Source organism: Rhynchophorus ferrugineus, unplaced genomic scaffold (genome assembly GCF_030347505.1).
Source record: "Rhynchophorus ferrugineus isolate W39M unplaced genomic scaffold, kcgeb_rfMv2 rfM2, whole genome shotgun sequence".
Lineage (NCBI taxonomy): Eukaryota > Metazoa > Arthropoda > Insecta > Coleoptera > Curculionidae > Rhynchophorus > Rhynchophorus ferrugineus.
This window is the reverse complement of record NW_027472581.1, coordinates 48571690-48593081: the sequence shown is the minus strand read 5'-3', so window position 1 is coordinate 48593081 and position 21392 is coordinate 48571690. Positions and strand designations below refer to the sequence as shown.

At 31.5% G+C, this 21392-nt stretch overlaps 2 protein-coding genes across 2 annotated transcripts in view; both read left to right on the top strand.

Moving 5' to 3' along the window:
• mmd (disintegrin and metalloproteinase domain-containing protein mind-meld) overlaps positions 1 to 21392 on the top strand; it is a 308125-nt gene that overhangs the window by 28773 nt on the left and 257960 nt on the right. The gene's annotated exons all lie outside the window — the stretch shown is intronic.
• LOC143192004 (uncharacterized) lies at positions 31 to 19935 on the top strand. The gene is made up of 3 exons (XM_076397465.1): positions 31 to 83; positions 173 to 2153; positions 19803 to 19935. The coding sequence occupies exons 1-3, from the start codon at positions 65 to 67 to the stop codon at positions 19933 to 19935; spliced, it is 2133 nt and encodes a 710-aa protein (XP_076253580.1). The 5' UTR covers positions 31 to 64.

Sequence of the window (21392 nt, the reverse complement as noted above, 5' to 3'; positions counted from 1 at the left end):
TGACGCACTGCAATATCCCATTATATTTTGGCAAGGTGAAGATGGCTACGATTTATCAATAAAAATGATAAATCCCATTACAGGTAACTAAAATATTAGTTTAGCTATGGCGATAATATCTCAGTCACTATATTATGTATTTGAATGTTATTAAAACAAAATCTGTTTACAGGTTCTGAAACCAACAAAAAAGTCAGTTCAATGAACTATTATTCATACCGCCTAATGATTCGGGAAAATGAAGATAATCACATATTGAAATGTCGGCGATTATATCACAAATATGTTGTTGACATGTATGTTAAAATTGAAATGGAGAGATTAACATTCATCAGGTTGAATCAAACCAAACTCCGATCTGAAGAGTATATTCACCTTCGAGATGAGATTAATACTGATGGAAATGCACAGAATGTCGGTCGGATGACTATTCTTCCAGCAACATACATCGGAAGCCCTCGGCATATGCACGAATATGCTCAAGATGCCATGTCGTATGTTCGTCATTATGGTACAGCAGATTTGTTCATCACATTTACATGCAATCCGCAATGGATAGAAATTAAGCAGGAGTTATTCCCTGGGCAATCACCCATTGATCGTCATGATATTACAGCCAGAGTCTTTAGACAAAAGTTGAAATCTTTAATGAATTTCATCGTAAAACATAATGTGTTTGGTGAGACACGCTGCTGGATGTATTCTGTGGAGTGGCAGAAACGAGGATTGCCACATGCACACATTTTGACTTGGTTGGTTGAAAAGATAAGGCCAAATGAAGTTGATGCAGTGATATCAGCTGAAATCCCTAATGTACAAGTAGATCCTGGATTGCATGAGGTAGTTATCAAAAACATGATACATGGTCCCTGTGGAACTCTTAATCAAAATTCACCGTGTATGATGGATGGTAAATGTTCAAAACGATATCCACGGACATTAATATCGGAAACAATTACTGGTAATGACGGTTATCCATTGTATCGTCGCAGATCGACAGCAGACAATGGAAAATCAACAATTGTCAAATTAAATCAACAAGATATTGAAATAGATAATCGTTGGATTGTTCCATATTCACCCATTTTATCAAAGACATTCAAAGCACACATCAACGTTCAATCTTGCCATTCAGTGAAATCGACTAAATACATTTGCAAATATGTAACCAAAGGGAGTGATATGGCTGTGATTGGAATTGGTGCAGAGAATTCTAATGATGAAGTTACCCAATACCAAATGGGCCGCTATGTCAGTAGTAATGAAGCAGTTTGGCGAATATTTTCTTTTCCTATTCATGAGAGACACCCTTCTGTTGTTCACTTAGCTGTGCATTTAGAAAATGGACAAAGAGTGTATTTTACAGCACAGAACGCAGTACAAAGAGCTGCTCAGCCACCATCTACTACATTAACCAGTTTTTTTGAGACATGCCAAAACGATGATTTCTCACAAATATTGCTATATTCTGAAATGCCAAAATATTATACCTGGAATCAATCCTCAAGGAGATTTATACGACGGAAACAAGGAAAACCAGTTCCAGGATATACAGATGTATATTCCACCGATGCGATTGGCCGGATTTATTCAGTACATCCAAGCAATGATGAATGTTTTTATTTACGACTGCTATTAGTCAATGTACGTGGCCCAACATCATTCCAACAGTTACGAACTGTTGATGGTGAATTGTGTGGATCCTACAGAGAAGCCTGTCAACGTTTGCAATTGCTTGAAAATGACGCTTATTGGGATCAAACTCTCAATGATGCTGTAATATCATCACACGCTCATCAAATACGAACATTGTTTTCTATAATCATATCTACATGCTTCCCATCAAACCCAATTGATTTGTGGATGAAGTACAAAGATTATATGTGTGATGATATTTTGTATCAAATACGGAATAGAATGGGAAATCCAAATATACAAATCAGTGAAGAAATTTACAATGAAGCATTGATTTCAATTGAGGACATGTGCTTGATAATGTCAAACAAACTATTAATTCAATTAGGCCTGACCGCGCCCAATCGTCCAATGCATGACGCTTTTAACCAAGAGTTGCATCGAGAAAGACTGTATGATCTCAACGCTCTTAAAGAATTAATTCAAACAAATCTTCCACTGTTAAATGAACAACAGAAGTATGTATTTGAAACTCTTATGAAAGTAACAAATGATGAAACTGGAGGGATTTACTTCTTAGATGCACCTGGTGGTACAGGAAAAACTTTTTTGATTTCATTAATATTAGCAACAATTCGCTCACAAAATAAAATTGCACTTGCACTCGCTTCGTCGGGAATCGCAGCAACTTTGCTTGAAGGTGGTCGAACAGCCCATTCAGCACTAAAATTGCCATTAAATATGCAAAGCAATGAAACTCCAACCTGCAACGTTTCGAAGAACTCTGCAATGGCAAAGGTTTTGCAGCAATGTAAATTGATTGATTGGGATGAATGCACGATGGCACATAAAAAATCTTTGGAGGCTTTAGACAGAACCTTAAAAGATCTACGTAGCAATAATAACCGATTTGGTGGTGCAATGATTTTACTAGCAGGAGATTTTCGTCAAACATTGCCAGTGATTCCACGATCAACGCCAGCTGATGAACTCAATGCATGTCTAAAGTCCTCCAATTTGTGGAAACATGTCAAAGTACTTCATTTAAGCAAGAATATGCGTGTCGAGTTGCAAAATGACCAATCTGGAAACATATTCTCTAAACAACTCATTGACATTGGTAATGGCAAATTTCCTATAGACATGTTGACTGGCTGCATTAACTTTCCTCAAAGTTTTTGTCAGTTAACTCGATCAAAAGATGAACTTATTCAGAAGGTGTTTCCAGATGTTTCTCAAAATTACAGAAAACATGATTGGTTGAGCGAACGAGCTATACTGGCTGCAAAAAACATAGATGTAAATGAATTAAATTTCAAAATGATGTAGTCAACTATCCACCGGAATTTTTAAACTCGCTGGATTTGCCAGGATTGCCACCTCACAATCTTCAATTAAAGGTTGGATCGGTGGTTATAATGTTGCGAAATATCAACCAACCGCGTCTTTGCAACGGTACACGGTTAGCGATAAAAAAATTACTAAACAATGTGATAGAAGCAACTATACTCAAAGGAAAGTATAAAAGAGAAGATGTTCTCATACCGCGCATCCCAATGATTCCGACTGATGTGCCATTTGAGTTTAAACGACTACAGTTTCCAGTGCGGCTTGCTTTTGCTATGACTATAAACAAGGCCCAGGGGCAATCATTAAGTGTTTGTGGTATTAATCTAGAAAACCCATGTTTCTCACATGGTCAATTGTATGTTGCCTGTTCCCGTGTTGGAAAACCATCAGATTTGTTTATCTATGCGCCAGGTAATCAAATAAAAACATCGTATACCGCAAAGCACTGCAATGATAATAATAATAATAATTATGATTCACATGTTTAACAATAAAGCGATTACTTACTTTTAAATCCTTATATATGTTTTATTTAATTATTTTTTATTCACAACGCCCTATCACCAGGGTGATGGTTCTGTTCAGGAGAATTTTTTAAAATACGTAGGCACAAAAACTGCCACATTACAAATCTTTTTGACAGGACGAAGTCTGTCGGGTCAGCTAGTAATAAATAAAAATGAAACAAATAAAGTATACAGTTTTATTGAAGATTGTTTTTATACAATGATATCCTATTTTTTAATTACAACTGCTTATTATAATTCAATAACCCTTATATTCGATATGGTATGGTAATTTTTAATCGAGTTAACAGAGTTTAATACATAATTTAATTATGTGTATGTTCTGAATTATTCATTTCTCATACTATAGGCACTATTGTCACTATAGACAACATTACCAGATTAACTTGATACTGCCTATTTTTATAAATTTTATTACAGAATAATTGTGTCATGCTTGGGATTAGGTAACTTTTATGTAACTTGAATTGCCAAAAAAATCATTAATACATAGTGACGACTCAAGATTTCTTATTATCACAAGATTGAATATATGCGTATGAATGAATATCTTATGCAGAGTATCTTATCTATGAATATCTTAGTATTCATATATGTGTTAACTCTTATTTCTTGGAAATTTTATAGCTTAAATACTTTTAAACAAGTCACGGTTCGCTTCGACACACTAAATAGAAAAAAAAACAATAATATAAAATTGGTCTCAAAATATCCATATATCTCATAAATCAAAATTATATTATCATTAATTCAATCATATGTTTTCCAGGCAATACATCTATTATTGTTTCTTTTTTTAAAGAAAATACAACTTTAGATATATTTGTAATAATAATACAATAGTACTTCTTAAACATAAACTGTACTTGAATAGTTACCGTCTATTTAAAGTTTTTTTAGTAATGCGTCATGGACATTTGTGACGTCGAAACTTTGCAATGTTGCCGCATTAACGCTAAGTTTTAGTTCAGTTTGGATTTGACATACAGGAAAATTCTAATCTAAATAAAATCATTTTTGTTCAATTATGTTATCAAATATAATTTATTTAAGTATTATAGTACAGTATAGAAGAACTACAATTAAGAACATAGGTATAATAGTTTGTAGGTTACATTGAACTCTTTTCCACACTATTCATAAAGTAAAGTTTCTAGGAGCGTTTTTTTATGCAGTGGTATCCCCCTTGAGGCCTAATCCACCTAATTAAAAATTGTATATCTGAGAAACTTATTTTACTTTCATTCGAGAGCTTATTTACCTTTTTCCGCTTAGTTATTGTTTCCTTTGATGGTGTGTTTACTTGTCAAGTCATCTTGGTATCACTGTATATTTTATTTATTCTGCTACAATCTGTGTACAGCATTCTTCATAAAATTAATCACTGAATTATGTCTAATGCATTTACCACATCTACAAAACAATTACTATTCATTCATTCTCTGCTCATACGTTCCAACCTAATGCTCATGTTTAATATTGAACAATTACAATCATATCTGTGCACACAAATCTCTATCGCCCCACAATACCATTTTCTACAGTTAGATACAATTAATTATGTGCACATATTTAGTTGCTTCCACTCTCATCACTCTGTTTCAGGAATTTCCAACATTGCATAGCATTATCACATTTCCTGAAAGTTTCCTTCAGTTACTTTCACTTTAGGACTCACTGTCAAATTCAATCACTAAATTGTTAATTTCCATTCTGTCTAAAATATGTTCACGATTCCACCGTTTATCAATTACTTCTTCTGTATGTCTTATAAAGTTCATCCAAACCGAAGATGTTATGGTTGACAATTCTTCCTTCCACATATCCAAACAGTTTTTGGTGGAATATCCTTCTTGACCAGCAATATATCGGCAATTAATTAGTAATAAATATAATGACAAACAAAACCTAATCGAATGCTAGACTTATTATATCTATTACCTTTTTCCATCAATTTTTGTTGTTTTTGAACTTTTTTTTGTTACTGTCTTGCCAAGAGTGGCACAATGAACCATTTTGAAATATTCAAGTTTCATCAAGATACACAAATTCTAATAGTTTATCTTCCTTGGTCTTATTTTATGCCTATTAAAATTGTATTATTTTTGAGATAATGTCTGGAAGTCCCACTAAACTTCTCCGAGGCTTATCTTTACACCGTTTAAACCCTATGCCCTGTAAGAGTGTATGAAAGAATGTCTTACATCCCTCAAAAAGCTGCATGTCCCTAACTCTTTTATGTATACTTTCCAGACAGACAATTTTCTTTAATATAATGTTATTAAATTATGTTTATATTGATCAAATAGTTTGTGTATTTACTGTTCTTATACATTTCGTATATTTGGTCTCCAATAGAGCCAATATCAAGATGGTCAAAATTCATCACCCACTTTATATGTAGACGGGTTTTCTTGGGTGAAATACATTTTCAATAAAATTGTATGTACTTAAGTAACTGTAGTTTTTAGATATACTATAATGATAAAATAAATTATATTTGATAACATTTTTGTTCAATTATTTTATTTAGATTAGAATTTTTTTGTATGTCAAAGCCAAACCGAACTCAAACTCGTCGAGTTGATGCGGCAATATTGTAACGTTTCGATATCACAAATATCCGTTACGCATTACTAAAAAAAACTTTGAATAGACTATATATAGAAGTAGTTAGTATAGAAAATTATTATTTTGTAATAAATATATCTATTATAAATATAATATATGTATTTAATATAATATAATTTTTTTTTTGTAAGTTAAGTTTTAAAATAATAAAACTTGATTTAGTGATTATCAAGATATGTATGTAATTATAATTCATTCGAATTACAATCTGACCAACAGTTTTTTTGATCATTTTTATCAATAGAAAATGGATCAGGGGAGTTAGGATGATTTACTCACCTCAAAAGTATATTTTTTACACAAAGCGATGAACAATAAATTGGAAACTAATAATGAACACAACTTTCAACTTAGCTTAACTAGGTAGTTTAACTAACTTGTTTCCTAGGTTGTTTTAACTTATTTTAATAACCTTATTATCTTCTATTTTATCATCTTTTATATGAACATAAAGAAAATATAATTTCCATCAAGCATAATTTTACAGAATAATATTTATTTGTAAGTTTAAAAAATAAAGTAATATCATTACCCTGCGACCTGTAATGAGCATAATCCAAATTGACATTGCCAAAGACCTCTGACAGAATGTTAATACACCCCAATGCAGTTGCCGTCTTACTTTGAATAAAATTCGACCAGATTAATAGACACGTGGAATAATTTGTAGAATAACAATTAACTTAAGGTCCAATTTATAAAAAAAGGTCAATAAAAGTCTGTAAAAGGTCAATGAATCATTTACTGAAGCGATCTGCTTCTATAATCACATGTTATATAATGTAAATCACATGAGATACGTAACGATCAAAGCTAGGAGAATTAGGAGTAAACATAAAATAAATTTATAAATTTATAAATAAATCATAGCATTTTAAATAATACCAAAATTGAACCGATAGCTTAAACAACTCCAAAATCTAATACTGAAATGGGACAATTAAAGCATGAATTATTTGAACATCTAGCTTATTCGCTATATTTAGCTCTATTCAATCAAATTCAGATGTATTTTTAATAAAACATTATTTTTATTTAATAAAAAGGGTACTAGCTAACTTACAGAAATAAAAGAATACTGAGTGTATTCTTCTATTACAGTTTCTGTTGTATTGAAATAACTAACACTTTGTAATTGCTGATCGGTTTTTAAATCTTTGAAAGCCCATGTAATATTTTATAAAAGCAATTCGAAATAGAGTGTTTCGAGCTCATAAAGTTGTAGCTATTGCTTTATTATCCCTAGTGTAAACCATGGAATTGTAGTCAAAAGAAATGGGTGGTAACAATTTTTCAGTAGATACTCGGTTGGCAGTGTCCGGAAGGCGAGGAAGGGTCATAAATTTACAGTCGCACAGGAACAACAGAATCGTTATTTTCGGGTTTGTAACGGCAAAAATTAATATCGGTCATCGTACATTGAAAATACTCGGCACCGTTTCCCGTTCCTCTAATATTTACGACCAATAAAACTGTTTTTCCAGCTTACGTACAATTTCTACACAATTTCAACTAGTTCGAAGACGTACACTCATTATTTATGCCCAGAATCTGCACTATAAGTGCCTAGACTACAAAGTTAACTTTGGACCCAAAATTATAATATAATAGTTTGATTTAAGTAGTAGCCCTTTCAATACACGATAAGATGGTTTAAATGTTAATTTATTATGCTTTCTACGGATCACTAAGCTATCTTCTTCCTTTATGTTCCATCTAAATTTTACAAGGCTTTGGTAACTTTAGTCTCCTTTTGTCTGCGTTTTTTATCACGTAATGTCAATTTAATAACTGTCTTTCAATTCAATATCAGTTCCTTCTGTCATCAATTCATCTTTCTATATGATTTGTCGGTTCTGTTATATTTTCGTTATTTTCCTATACGTGCAATATTATTTACTTAAAAACTATTTTATTCTGTATTTGCATAAAATCTAAACAAAGCTTCTTTACGCTAATTATATTTGTATGTACAATTATATTTAATTTGTTTTTTCTTTTTAATAAAATTAGTTAATGATTCTATAGATTCGTCATTGTTGGACACATTCGACTTGTTCTGAGACTGATTTTCAAGGTCTTTCGAAAATCATTCCTATATTTAGACTTATTAACTGCAAAATTGACTTTTCAATATATAAAGCTATAACAGATTGAATATACATACTTATTCAATACTTATATAAAAGAGAAATTAATAGGCAGTTAAATTGTTTCGTTATCATAAACACCTGAATATATTTATCTTAGAAACCTATTATTATAAATTTTACTATTCTTGCTGTGTTATAAATGCAAAACAAAAAGAGGTTTATATTTATTATTATTGAAAGTTCACCAATTTATCCTTTGTTCGATGAGATACTTCTAAGCATATTATTTGTATTCCATAACATCAAAATAGCTAATATAGCTAATCCGTCTTATTACTTAATGTACAAAACCACAATTATGTATTACTACCTATATTTTATTGAAGCTTAGTATCAATTTGAAACTAATCTCTCTAATAACAAAACATACAAAAATACTTTAATAACTTCTAATACTATTTAATAACAGTCTGTTTCCTCCATCTTCATCTATTATTAACTATTAACAATATAGCAACAAAACTTAAATAATTAATAACTCAATTTTATTAAAATATGAAATGCATAAAATTAGTTGGGAAAAATACATTAAATAAATTCTTTATCTGATAGAAATGATGAGTTTATCGTTAAAATGTATGACAAATACGGTCTTATGAGGTTACTGTTTGTTTAATTTTTTTTTGTAAATGGTGTCACTGTGTATTAAATCTCGTGTGGTAAATTTGCAAACAATTTCATATTGAAGCTTCACTCACCGAACTTCTCAGTATGTATCATTTCGTCAAGTCGTTTCGTCAAGTGTGAACACAAAAAATTTCAGTGCGTTTATAATATCTGAATGTGTATCGAGTATATTTGCGAATTCACGGGAAGTTTTACATTTTTACTTCAATTTAAAGAAAAAGGTGACCAAAAGTCATCGAACGCTGTGTGACGTTTACCAACTATACTTCAATATGTGAATACTGGTTTCGACAATTTAAAAATGAGTATTTTGACACCGAAGACAAGGTGCATCCTGGACAGCCAAAACTTCTGAAAATGAGGATTTGAAGGCATACGCGATGAAACCATCAATGGGAATAGCTATTGACTATAATTGATGCTTTTGAGCTGAGCACTGAGCGTAAAACATTCAGAATACGAGCAACAATGTTATTCTTTGGCTTGACAAAGCTCGACTACATGTTGTAATACCAGTGAAAAAATACTTGGGAAAGAACCGGAAGTTCGTGAAACCTAATAGTCGTGACTTGTATGCTTCACTTTTTATGAAGATACCAAAAAAATGGCGAACTGGTGTATAGCCTAAAAAGATCATAATTTTGAGAAGGAATCCGTACATTACCTAAAATATGGAAACAAATTGAGGCAAAAAATATCAGTGTATTGTCGAAATTAAATAATATAATGCATTATTCCGATTCTTCACAACAAAACTTTAAGTTTGAAAAATCCTTTGAAACTAAGTATATGCCTAATATAATCATTTTAGCTCTAAATTATCAAAATCACACCTCTTCCTGTTTAGTAATATTTTTAGAAAAGTGGGACAAATTTTAGCGTAAGCATTAATATATACATAATGATTTTTTAAACCGTATGACCAAACTTTTGAACAACTTGGTATTTTACCCAAACTGCTGAATGGTAACAATGGAATCTATCTAAACGATATTTACAAATTTAGTATAATATTATTATTGCGTTTATTAAACGGAAATTTCAACGTCGGAATAATTTTCATGTATAACGTAGCGAGAACCCCATTAAAAACCTCGAGAGAGTACATTTTTCAGTCGAAATTTATACGATCTAAGTCGTAGCGTTTCTGGAAACATTATGTTTAACATTAAGGGAAATAGTCATATATAACCGGGTCCTAGGGAGAAAACACGTCTAAATTTTTAGGGAGGGCCGTTTTCGCGATTTTTAAATGCGCCTACCTTTACGACTGAGTGGATTGGCGAAATTAAAAATGGCCCTTTACACGAATTATAAAGTTAAGCTTGAAGAGGGGCCGTTCTTTTGAGAAACTCTACGTAGCTCGCTTTTTTTCTGATTAAAGTACCATAAAACGGACGCGAGCGAAACAAGCATTACATCTTAATTGGATCAACTACTTCAGTTAAATTTACGAGGGCTAGTATAGATTTTTTGTTTTTGTTTCATGGTCATATTAAATTAACGAAAACATTAGATTCAATACGATTATATAATTAATTTTTATTTGATAACTTTAATAATTATTAACTTCATACTAGTGGTCGCTCAGTGGTAACATATATTACTAACCACATACAACATTACCTTGTCAAGCTCTTCCTTGCTCTAATGGCCATTTTTCTGGTAATGCCCACCTCATATAATCTTTCTCTTCGGTTTTAGCAACCCGTAGTTAACCTCGTCGAGTTGGTAGCACCATTTACACAACAGAACCTTACCCCATTGAACATATGACTTCGTCCATACCTTCGGATCCATTCTACTAAAGTTCGTTCTAATACATTCGTCACGCTTCTATTACACAAGTTTGCAAATTTGGTTCGACTTTTGGACGGATTTCAATTTCAATATATATTTGAAAAATATTTTAAAAGCTAACATTTTATTAATAATTTTTATAGGTTCGCTAATATTACAGTGGATAAATAATATTTTAACTTAACTTCTCTGATAGTAAAATAAGGAACATATCTTTTAATACATGCACAAACCTTAAACTAATACAAGTCCATATTTTAATAATATATTGCTTTTATCGTTCTCTATCGTATACATAACAAAAGCTTTATGCTGAAATATATAATCACAGATGAAAAATGATTCATGCGGCTTGGCACAGCGAAAACATTTGATTTCTCTCTTGATATCCTTTTTCGGAAATTTTCTGTAATCTATTTTGTATATCTTCAATGTTGCTAGCCTAAATTCCATGTTTTAGATGACACCAGTGAAAGAATTTCTTGTTTTATTTCGAAACAATATATATCAGTATTGCTTAAAAGTCTTATTAAAGAGATTGCTCCAGAGCTATGAGCTGATTATTTTTTCAATTTCATTAGAAAAAAAACCATATATCGGGTATACCATAAACATATTATATTATACAAACAGAAAAATAAAGAAGACATCCGGTCTTACCCAGTCGGGTTATTGACTTGATTGGGATCATTTTGCTTGTTATTTTATATTATTATTTTATACTCTTGCCAAGGAAAATCGCAAATATTAAACAATCACAAACATAAATTTACGACCACTACCCAGCTAGATTCCAAACAGCGACTATCATAACAGCACGAGGCCCGCCCTGTCGCCTTTACAACTGCGTCAACCAAGCCGGCAATGTTACTACTAAATGGTATTATTACTAACTGATTGATAGTAGAACTACTCTAAAATATTCCAAATTAGTAAGACACGGCTTTATATTCCATATATAAAAATATTCTACTTTCTGTAATATATATATAAACCTCATGAAATGGTAAGAAATTATTTTGATCCAAAAATTGTAGCTTTAGAAATGTAGTCAGTAAAATCTACGCGATGCATAGTTCATAGAGTGTGAAGAGTTTACGAATTCAATTTTGATCAAGTACCATAGAGGATTTCCAATATTTATGAAGAGTCTTCATTTTCTATTCTACAACATCTAAAATTTCCTAGCTTAATGGTCAGCGTTCTCGCATATTATATATTTTTCATTACTCATTTTTAATAAATCATTACTCTTAGTTTACTTAGTTCTCCAATCAGAATAGATGAATAGGATTCATAATTGAGAAATCCTATATATATATATATATATATATATATATATATATATATATATATATATATATATATACAGGATTTCTCAATTATTAATCTTTAAACAATGTCCTATGGTTAAATTTTTTTTTGCTTTAATTAGTATCACCTAAATACTTTAGTGTTTTTAGCAACCGTTATATTATTGTGTATATTGAATTTATATTACATATTTGGCTGGAGTGTGGATAACTATGGAATGATTTTTTAATTTTTTTTGTTAATTCAAGAGCTATAAAGTATAAAGAAAATGAACTTGGTAAAATTACTGTTTGTGGCACTATGCATTCCAGATGCGGCAATAAGTCCTCATAAATATTAATAAACCTTAAAATTAACAATAGAAAGTGCATTGATTTTGAGATAAAATTACGAAGTATATAGTGGCAACATACAGTTCAGCAGAATCGAGTGATGCTGTTTTGATAATAATTTGAAGTACTGTATTTCATTACCAATAATTTGTATTCCCCCCAATTAGTTTACTAAAGAATAATTGTATTCTTGTACTAGTTTTCCTAAGCTATATCTATTTACATTAGGAATTATATAGTTTAATTGAATATACTGACTGGTAATAGGTAATGAAATGTAACGTGAAATGTAACGGACTAATTTCCTTTAAAAGATATTTTTATAAAAAGAAATCATCGAATTTAAATTCAGTTCAAATCGCATATTTGTTGCTATTAGCGTTAATTTAATGTTTTTGTGTTATGTTAATATTAATTATTATATGTATCTGGATTTGTTTCTTCGTATAATGATTATTGTTAAATGAGTCTAATAAACTTTTAATTAAATACCCCCATTTCGCAATATTTTAATATTTCATTATTAAGAAAGTTTCCTCGACATCGTTTGGTTTTCCTTCCATCTGCAACCTCCCACTTCATTACAAGCCGAAAGTTTTGTCAAAGCAATTGTACTGTATACAGAGGCAATATATTGTTCCAACTCCCCACTGACTCCACAAGCTAAAACTCATATCAATGAAAATAGTTCTTTGATGAGTTGAAATCTAATTTTATCCGAATTAAAACAAAATTTGAGTTACCAATTCGCCGTGTAACAGACATTGCTGGTGGTTTCGTTAATTTCGAAACTTTCTCCTCAACTTTACACAAATTTGACTTTTCAAAAAGTTGGTTATATTTAGCATAGCATTATTAATCTGATATAAATATAATATAATTAAATATTATATTAATTTATTTGTCGGTGTTTTCTGATAAATTGCTATAATTTATTACTATTATGTATGTACTGTTTTGAAGTACAGATTTTTCTTTATTATTGTGCCAATAATTTCATTATTCTATGTTTACTAGAACTGATAATGTTTATAGATGTTAATAATAATAATTTAAAATAGGGAAAATTATTTTGTAACATGAAAAACGCTTTGGTCGGGATATATAAGGATATATAAGGACATAAAAACATCATAAAAAGGTGCTCCAACTACTCGAGAATAGTGGACCTAACAGAAATTAAAGAGACAAAAACCCTTTGGATTGGTATAGTTATGCTATAACTGACAGTTAAGTTTTAATGTTTACACTATTATTTTATTTGCTTTCAGAATATAAAACAACTAAATGTTTGTCATTTTAATATTTATTATATTTATATGACTTTTCCTCTACTATCGTTCACTATTTCTAAGTTATCAGAAACTTTTTATAAGTCTTCTAACATTATATGACTTTCTTCTTGCGATCGATTTTCTTGAAGGCAGATTTTCTTGGAAATCTTCTAAGATTTTCTTCATTATTGGTCTGGTTTGGGGATCTCTATTATATTCAAAAAGAACAATTTTTTTTTGTTATATTTTAGTCTCCTGTTGACCAACGGGGGTTTATATTACTATTTTATCGAGTGGCGAGTCACCAACTTCGAGATTATCCCAGGAGACAGCCGGTCTTACCCAGCCTGATTATTGGTATGACTCGGATCATTTTGCTTGTCGGAGGACAATCACAAACAAAACAAAAATTTACGGCCATGTCTCAGCAGGATTCGAACCCGCGACTATAGCAAGAGCAGAAACCTTTACCACTGCGCCAACCAATTCGCCAGGAATAAATTTGTTTTTATTGCAACCTTATGGGTAATAATATGTTTTTAATGTCTAGTACTGCAAATATAATATTTAGTAGATTGTAGGTATAACAACAAAACGAATTGAATTATCTCCAGTAAAATTGAGTTTTAGTTGTTCTGTACGAGTAATGATAAAATGGATTGTTAATCATTTTAGAAATACAGCAAATCTATTATCCCAACTTTCGAGAAATTTCTCAGCCACCGCGTAATTACACAATAATTTTATATATATCAGACAGGAGATCACTCAGCAATAATTTACTAGACTGGGAAGTATTATCAGCTAAAAAAGACAAGAATTGACTAGAATCATTATGAGAAGAATGTTGTACCGTGCCGGTTTATTTGGCGAATCCTGCTGAGGCACAGTCGTAAATTTATGTTTGTGATTGTTTATAATTGCTATTGTTCAAAAGGTAAAATAACAAAACCCGATAAGTAAAATGATCCCGGGCACGCCAGTAACTAGGCTGGATAAGACTAGATGTCTTTGGCTATGATTTATTGGTCACTTGCCAGCCGGTGTGCTTAATGCCGAGGACCATTAGAGGCCGTTAATATAGATATTAATATGAAATCACGAATAGACTAAAAAATGTGCCCCAACTTAGTATCAACGAGACCATCTCCAGAAATCCATGCAAACATAGAACTCGATTAAAGTATTCAATGTTGCTTTTATTGCAGATGAATCAATAAACGTGCAGTGATATTATTAAGAAAATGGTTAAAAGAAAAATATAAGCTATAACTTTTCTATACCTATATGTATGTAAAATTCACTATCAGTTACTATTAGCTGAGACTGAAAACTTCAGTAACTAATATCACGGGTTTGAAGCGAATGACTATAGAAAACAATTTTAATGGAAAGACAGTGTTTTAAGATAAAATAATAAGAAGTCTAATGTAATCACTCTGTGTCGATCGAAGATGTTTGTGGAAATTTTTGAAAAAAAAATCGAATTAACAGTTTATGTTTACACCTTAATAAAAAATAATGAAAAGTTAAAACCAAAATTTAAAAAAAACAACGTATTATTCATTAACAGAAACAGAATTCGAAGACTTTTTTGGGGTAAAAGAAACAATAGTCTTTTAGAAATTTTTGGCTATACAAAACTTCATAATAAACAATATACTGTAAATAAAGTGAAATTTTTGAATTACAAAATTCAGATATTAAAAAATATATTTATAATATTATTACGAACATCAAATTTAAATATTAAATTACTTTGTGTACTGAATGCTTTAGGACTATTCGAGGAATATATTTTTGATGAAAAAATACCAAAGCTGCTCTCAAAAAGGTTCTATTATATTATTACGTTATCTCCTATAGGCTAAAGCATTCAAGTTAAAAGACGCGCTTTTTCTCGTGAAGGTATAGACGAATTCCTTTGACTCCTATTACTGCAAGTTCATTTAATTACGTAATTTAAATATATGTATATTATTTCGTAAATACGGACTGTATTATTTCAAAAACATATATTTACCCATTTTATTTCAATTATTTTGGCTTATTCTAAATTATCGGACTATTAAAAACCCAACATCAGAAGAGCAACATATGATATTAAACTAAACCGTTCAAGTTAAGATCAGAAATTGGCTCCCAGAAAGGAAACCAATTAATTTGGAAGTCCCCTGGGGCTGTTCTCTCGTTTCGGTCTTGTTTACTCTTTACATGGCGGATTCCCTCATTAAAATCATCCCGTTTGCAGGAGAAAGCTCCTTTTCAACACATCGTCTTTGGCTAATCATAACAACGGGAAGATCTATGTGGACTTAACACAATCAGATATATCCTTGTTATTTGAGAAATTTTAGAAAAAACTGAATTCATCTGTTTAGGCATTCCTCATGCCTCGACGAATTACCTATTATTTAACTATGGAAATGCATATATAATATAATTTTTTTAATTTGAAAATTACCGTACCGTAAAATATTGTCTAAATTGGTGTTTTTCAGTTTGTTGTTTTAGTTAGTATATTGCGCCATTGGAATGATAATCCATCATATAAGTTTGGAAAATGTGAAATGTACAATAGAACTTTTATATTGCCTTTTTCATATGCATAAATTTTGCAATTAGTGTTATTAAGTAAAAATAATAATGTCACTTTGTGCTTATATAATGAATTTGTTTAACTCTTACTATTCCTTGGTTTTGATCTAAGGTACCAGTTGCATATATTAAAATATGTTTTAAATAGTGTAAAAGTTTTATTTTCAACAGCATGGAACCTTTTAACAATAGTCTCATGTTGATATGAAGTTAAAATATATTTCCCGTAAGTTTTCAACATCACCCAATAAGCCTGAGGTGAACTAACGGATGAAATAAGGAGAACTAATCTGAATTTTAACAAATTTATATTTAATTAAAGGTTTTAACAAATAGAAATAAAATAATAAAGTCTTAATATCATAGACATAACATATTTCCATCCATAAAAACCCAATAAAAATCAAATTCACTTATTCTTTTTAAAAATAATACAAAGAGTGAAATAGTTCAAATATACTTATGAAGTGTAGTACTACGTGTAGAACTTTAACTAACGTAACTGAGTTAAAATATAAAGGAAATTTTAGTGAAAAATCTATCTTCAAGATACCCTATCGTAACAGAGAGAGCACTATTCGATTACCTCTTATTAATTGGACTAAATATTTAAGATATTGTTAAAGATGATCTGATAATTAACAATTCAAAATATATAACAATATTAAAATATGTTAAATTACGAGGGGGAATCAAATATAAACGGTAATTTTGTAAAATAAATTTACTGTTCAATGGTATACACAAACTAAATATTTAACATTTTTCAATGAAGTCAGCTCCGTGCTCTACATACCTTTGCCAACGATTTGAAAGCTGGAATATTCCTTCTTCCAATTGCGTAGGTACTCTATTTTTTCATTGGTCGTTTTCGTCAATCGTTTGCATTCAAGTGATTGTTTCAATGGCGCACACAAAAAATAATCACAAGGTGACAAGTCAGGGCGATAAAAAGGTTGCTCGAGGGTTTCCCAGCGCATTTATTCTAATTTATTCTTTGGCAAAGCTGAGATGTGTAGCCTGATATTGCCATGAAGGATGATCACGTATCGAACAAGCATACCCGGTCGTTTGCATCGATACGCGATTTTTGGCGACTGTGACAACTCAGAATAGTAAGCCGCATTCACTTTTCATTTATCGTGAAGAGAATTAATGAGTAAAATTCCTGTTAAGTCAAAGAAAGCCGTTCTTTCATTTTCAACAACTTGATTCTGACACAGTGTACTTCCCTAAGCTGTGCCTTCAAACGAGTGAAAATTTCCGACGGTATAACGTCTTCATTGGTGAAAAACTTTATGATTATGAGCTGTGCAACAGACAAGGGTTTCTCACTCTCAGTCATGGCTGTACTGCAGACAAAACCGAGCATAGCTGCTATGCACACCGGTTTCCCTCTCCTTATAAACCAAAGAACAGTCGAATCACGAATCCTCTAGATCCGAATTACGTGCTAAGCTAATAGTAAAATTATCGTTTATATTTGATTCCCCCTCGTATCCTCAATCTATAACTTACTTTAACCTATACTCAGATTTCCAGAACTTCCTACAATCATCCATTTTTAAAACTTGTCCATACCTTCTATAGCTTCTTCTTAGCCATAATCCCACATATATAACATATATTAAAATAATAATACATAATCATGGAAGTCAAATATATATTAATGAGATAGGAGCAACATTTGAAAAAACTTCGCATTATCTTTGACAAGTGTAGTCCAATATATTGAATATATATTAAATATATGTTGTTAATATTATAATATATAACAAATTTTGGGAAGTAGTTTCAAAAGCTTCAGACGGTGGGATTGGCATTGAAAACAAAGAACAGAGTAGGTTATAAAAAAATGAATGAATATACAAACTGAGCTAAGCTGCTGTAAAAAAAACATATAAAATGAAGTGGATATTATAATAAATCCATAACCTGTGCCGGGGAGAAGTGTTTATTTCTCAACCAATACGCTGCTATTGGTGTCACGGAATTTCCGCTTCACGTTCTTTACTAAATCTCGCCAGACATGATGAAGATGAACATACATCTTCCCTCGAAAAAGTTGACTTTGTTATACAAATCTATGGAAATGTCTTAACTTTTATATGCAAACCATTGTTAATGTGTATCTCTGAATGTATTCCTCAATTGTGTACTGAGTGTCGCATCTTAAACGACTGACTTAATTTCTAATATGATCTAGAATAGCAACATATAGAATCGGCTTTACGCATCACATCCTCAGTTGACCCTAAAGACCCAGGACTTCATGCTTACCAACATGAAACTGCAACCATAATTAAGTCTCGGAATCATACAGAGTAATTGAGAATATAAGCGTTCGAAAGAGGCGAGTTTTAGTTTTTGCTGTAATCTATTCTCTCTTCCACAGGCACCATTTTAGAGAAGCAAAATCTCTTGACACTCAAGTCTCCAAGTCCCATGTCCCCTTTGATGAACGTTTCTGCACCAACCTTGATGATTTATGTCGTGAATTGAACAACTTCAGTGGCCTCACAACACTTTAATAATTTTATTGCCGTTCGCAATTCGTCCATTGTTGACTCGTGATCAGGCAATAAAGATTCTGCAATGTCAGTTGCTAGAGGAGCTGTTAAACTCATGATCATGAATTGTAGAATGGATGGAGAACTCTGCCTATCCTTTGATATACTCTCTTATATATCTCATTTCTTGCGAAAAACATTAATATTTTTGAACAAAACTTACTTTTAAGTCCATTACAAATCTAATGCTGCGTACAGACCGGGCCAATGAAGAACAACGAATGAGATTCGGACTTAGATACCGAACATTCGTTGGCCTTCGATGAAACGTACATATTGCATTTGTTATTAGGAGCAAATGTTTCGTATTTTTTAACGGCGGCGGCGATTGTAGTTTATATATCTACCGTCCACACCGCATTCGTCGATTCTATTTATTTCTTTTGATGTTATCAACACTCTGCGGATTGCAAGATAATGCCAACAAACCTTCGTTGGCCGTCGTCAAACCGTCCAAACAATACTACAAATAACCCAACAAACCCATTCGTTGTTTTTAATTGACTCGGTCTGTACGTACCATAAACTGTATAATGACATCATTATTTAAATAAAATTAATAACTAAACTGCCATATTTAAAAAAAACAATTAGATGCTGCAATAATATTTTACCGATTGAAAAGTGAACAAACGAACGATACCCAATAGAGAATAAAAATAAAGAATTGAATTATTTATCTCTCCAGACAATTATTTTTAAATTCTCCACAGTAGAACGAATAGTTAGAGAACAGGGGCAGGTATAACATTACTCCGTAAGCGAACAAAAACGTTACGGTGCAGGATTTACCCGGAACAAAGCCGTCGGAAGCTGCCAGATCTATTATTTTCGACGTTTTGCAAGCAGCAACAGATCATGTCACCGTAATATTTCGGTTCTTTTGTTATCGCAGAGCGTCATTACGGTACAACCGTTCTCCCTATGATATTTATCGTTAATGGGATATTCCCTAATGGATGCCGTTTCGATGGAATTTTTCTAATTTTAGAAATCCGAAAGGATTCGCCACGAATAATGACGACGTACAAATTGATATGAATAACCGGAATGCTGACGAATTAATGGATTTCGTTTTTGATCTCCCAGAGCTTTCAGTCGGCCTAGGCGCCCATGAAATATGATTTGGTCGATGAATTCCGAAACGAAAAATAACAAATAACATTAAAAGTAAGCGATGCGGCTCGGTACCGATTACGGAATTTAGGCCGCGGTAATCCTTCTGTTGCGGCTTCAGATCTAGGCCATTCGCCAAATAAACAATTTAATATCGCTTATCCTGCTTGCAATGTTAATGCTTTAATGATATTGAACATCTAAGTGTTCAATAATCGGTTTTGAATTTGATATGGTTTTCGTTCATTTTTTTTCTAATGTTAAATTATTTCTCGTTTATTTATTCATCGTGGATAAAGAGTTTAAATTATTTATTCTTCAAGTTGTAAGAGGCGTCTAAGTAGTTTTTACTCAAAGCATATACATTGTGAAATGTGTAGGATTTAAAAATAAAAACTTTTATTTTACCTCAGAACTATTTCATTTTACGGAAAGGAGTGTTCAATGCAGTGGAGTTTAATCCTACTATAATATAATTAAAACCCTTATGATGTATATACATCACTCATTACCTCACGTCACCTAAACATTTTCTAGACTAGTCAATGAAGTCCCTCCTGAAAAAACGACCAAAAGAGGGTCATTGTTAAAGAGCTTACAGTTTCAGTTAAATGAATTGCGTTATCGCCTATATATTTCCGCCATTTTTTGTTTGTCTTCTTCTGAGTTGCAAGGTTTCCTCAAAATGTCCATGAAACACCTTCCATGGATGGAATCGTTTCTCAAGTTTTGGTGACACCTAATTTCAAAAGTCTATGGCGAAAGAACTGAGTTACTACAATCCGCCTTTTGTGACCGTGCACTCTGAACTGCAAGGTTTTTTCCAAATCCAATGTTTATTCACAGCAACTTCAGTCCGCATTTGGTGATCTTAAACTCAGACTGGTGCTGATGTTTGCACCTGTAATCCATAGATGGATGTCGTTTTCAGAGCATGGATATTTCCTAATTCCAATAATTTATAGCTAGAGGACTTTGAGCACATTAAAATAACCTGAGGTTACTTTCATTCCTTAATTGTTTTGAATTCTTTGAATAATTGCGAAACGATTGACAATAATTAACATAAATCGTTACTCAGTACTCGAACACAAGCGTTTGAAAATTATTATTGTACACCAGTTATCCGTTCAGTTTAATTGGCTTACGTCAAGCGCCGATTTAAGTTCCAAATACTTGTGAATATCGTCTATAACTCCACTTTTGTCCATCCATTTTGTAACTCCTTCATAACTCATAACATAACTAACTAATAAAATAGAATATTAATTTTATTGATAATATTCCTATAAGTTTCTACTCACTTGTTCTATTAAAATCCATTGGTTATTTCGATAATCGTAAGTCTAATTTTGAAAAAGTATTCAAGTTTCAATATTATAAAATTGCTGTTTTAACTCTATTTTCCTCGCATATCATTTCATTCAAATTCTAATATAACACCTAACTATTATCAGTAGTATTT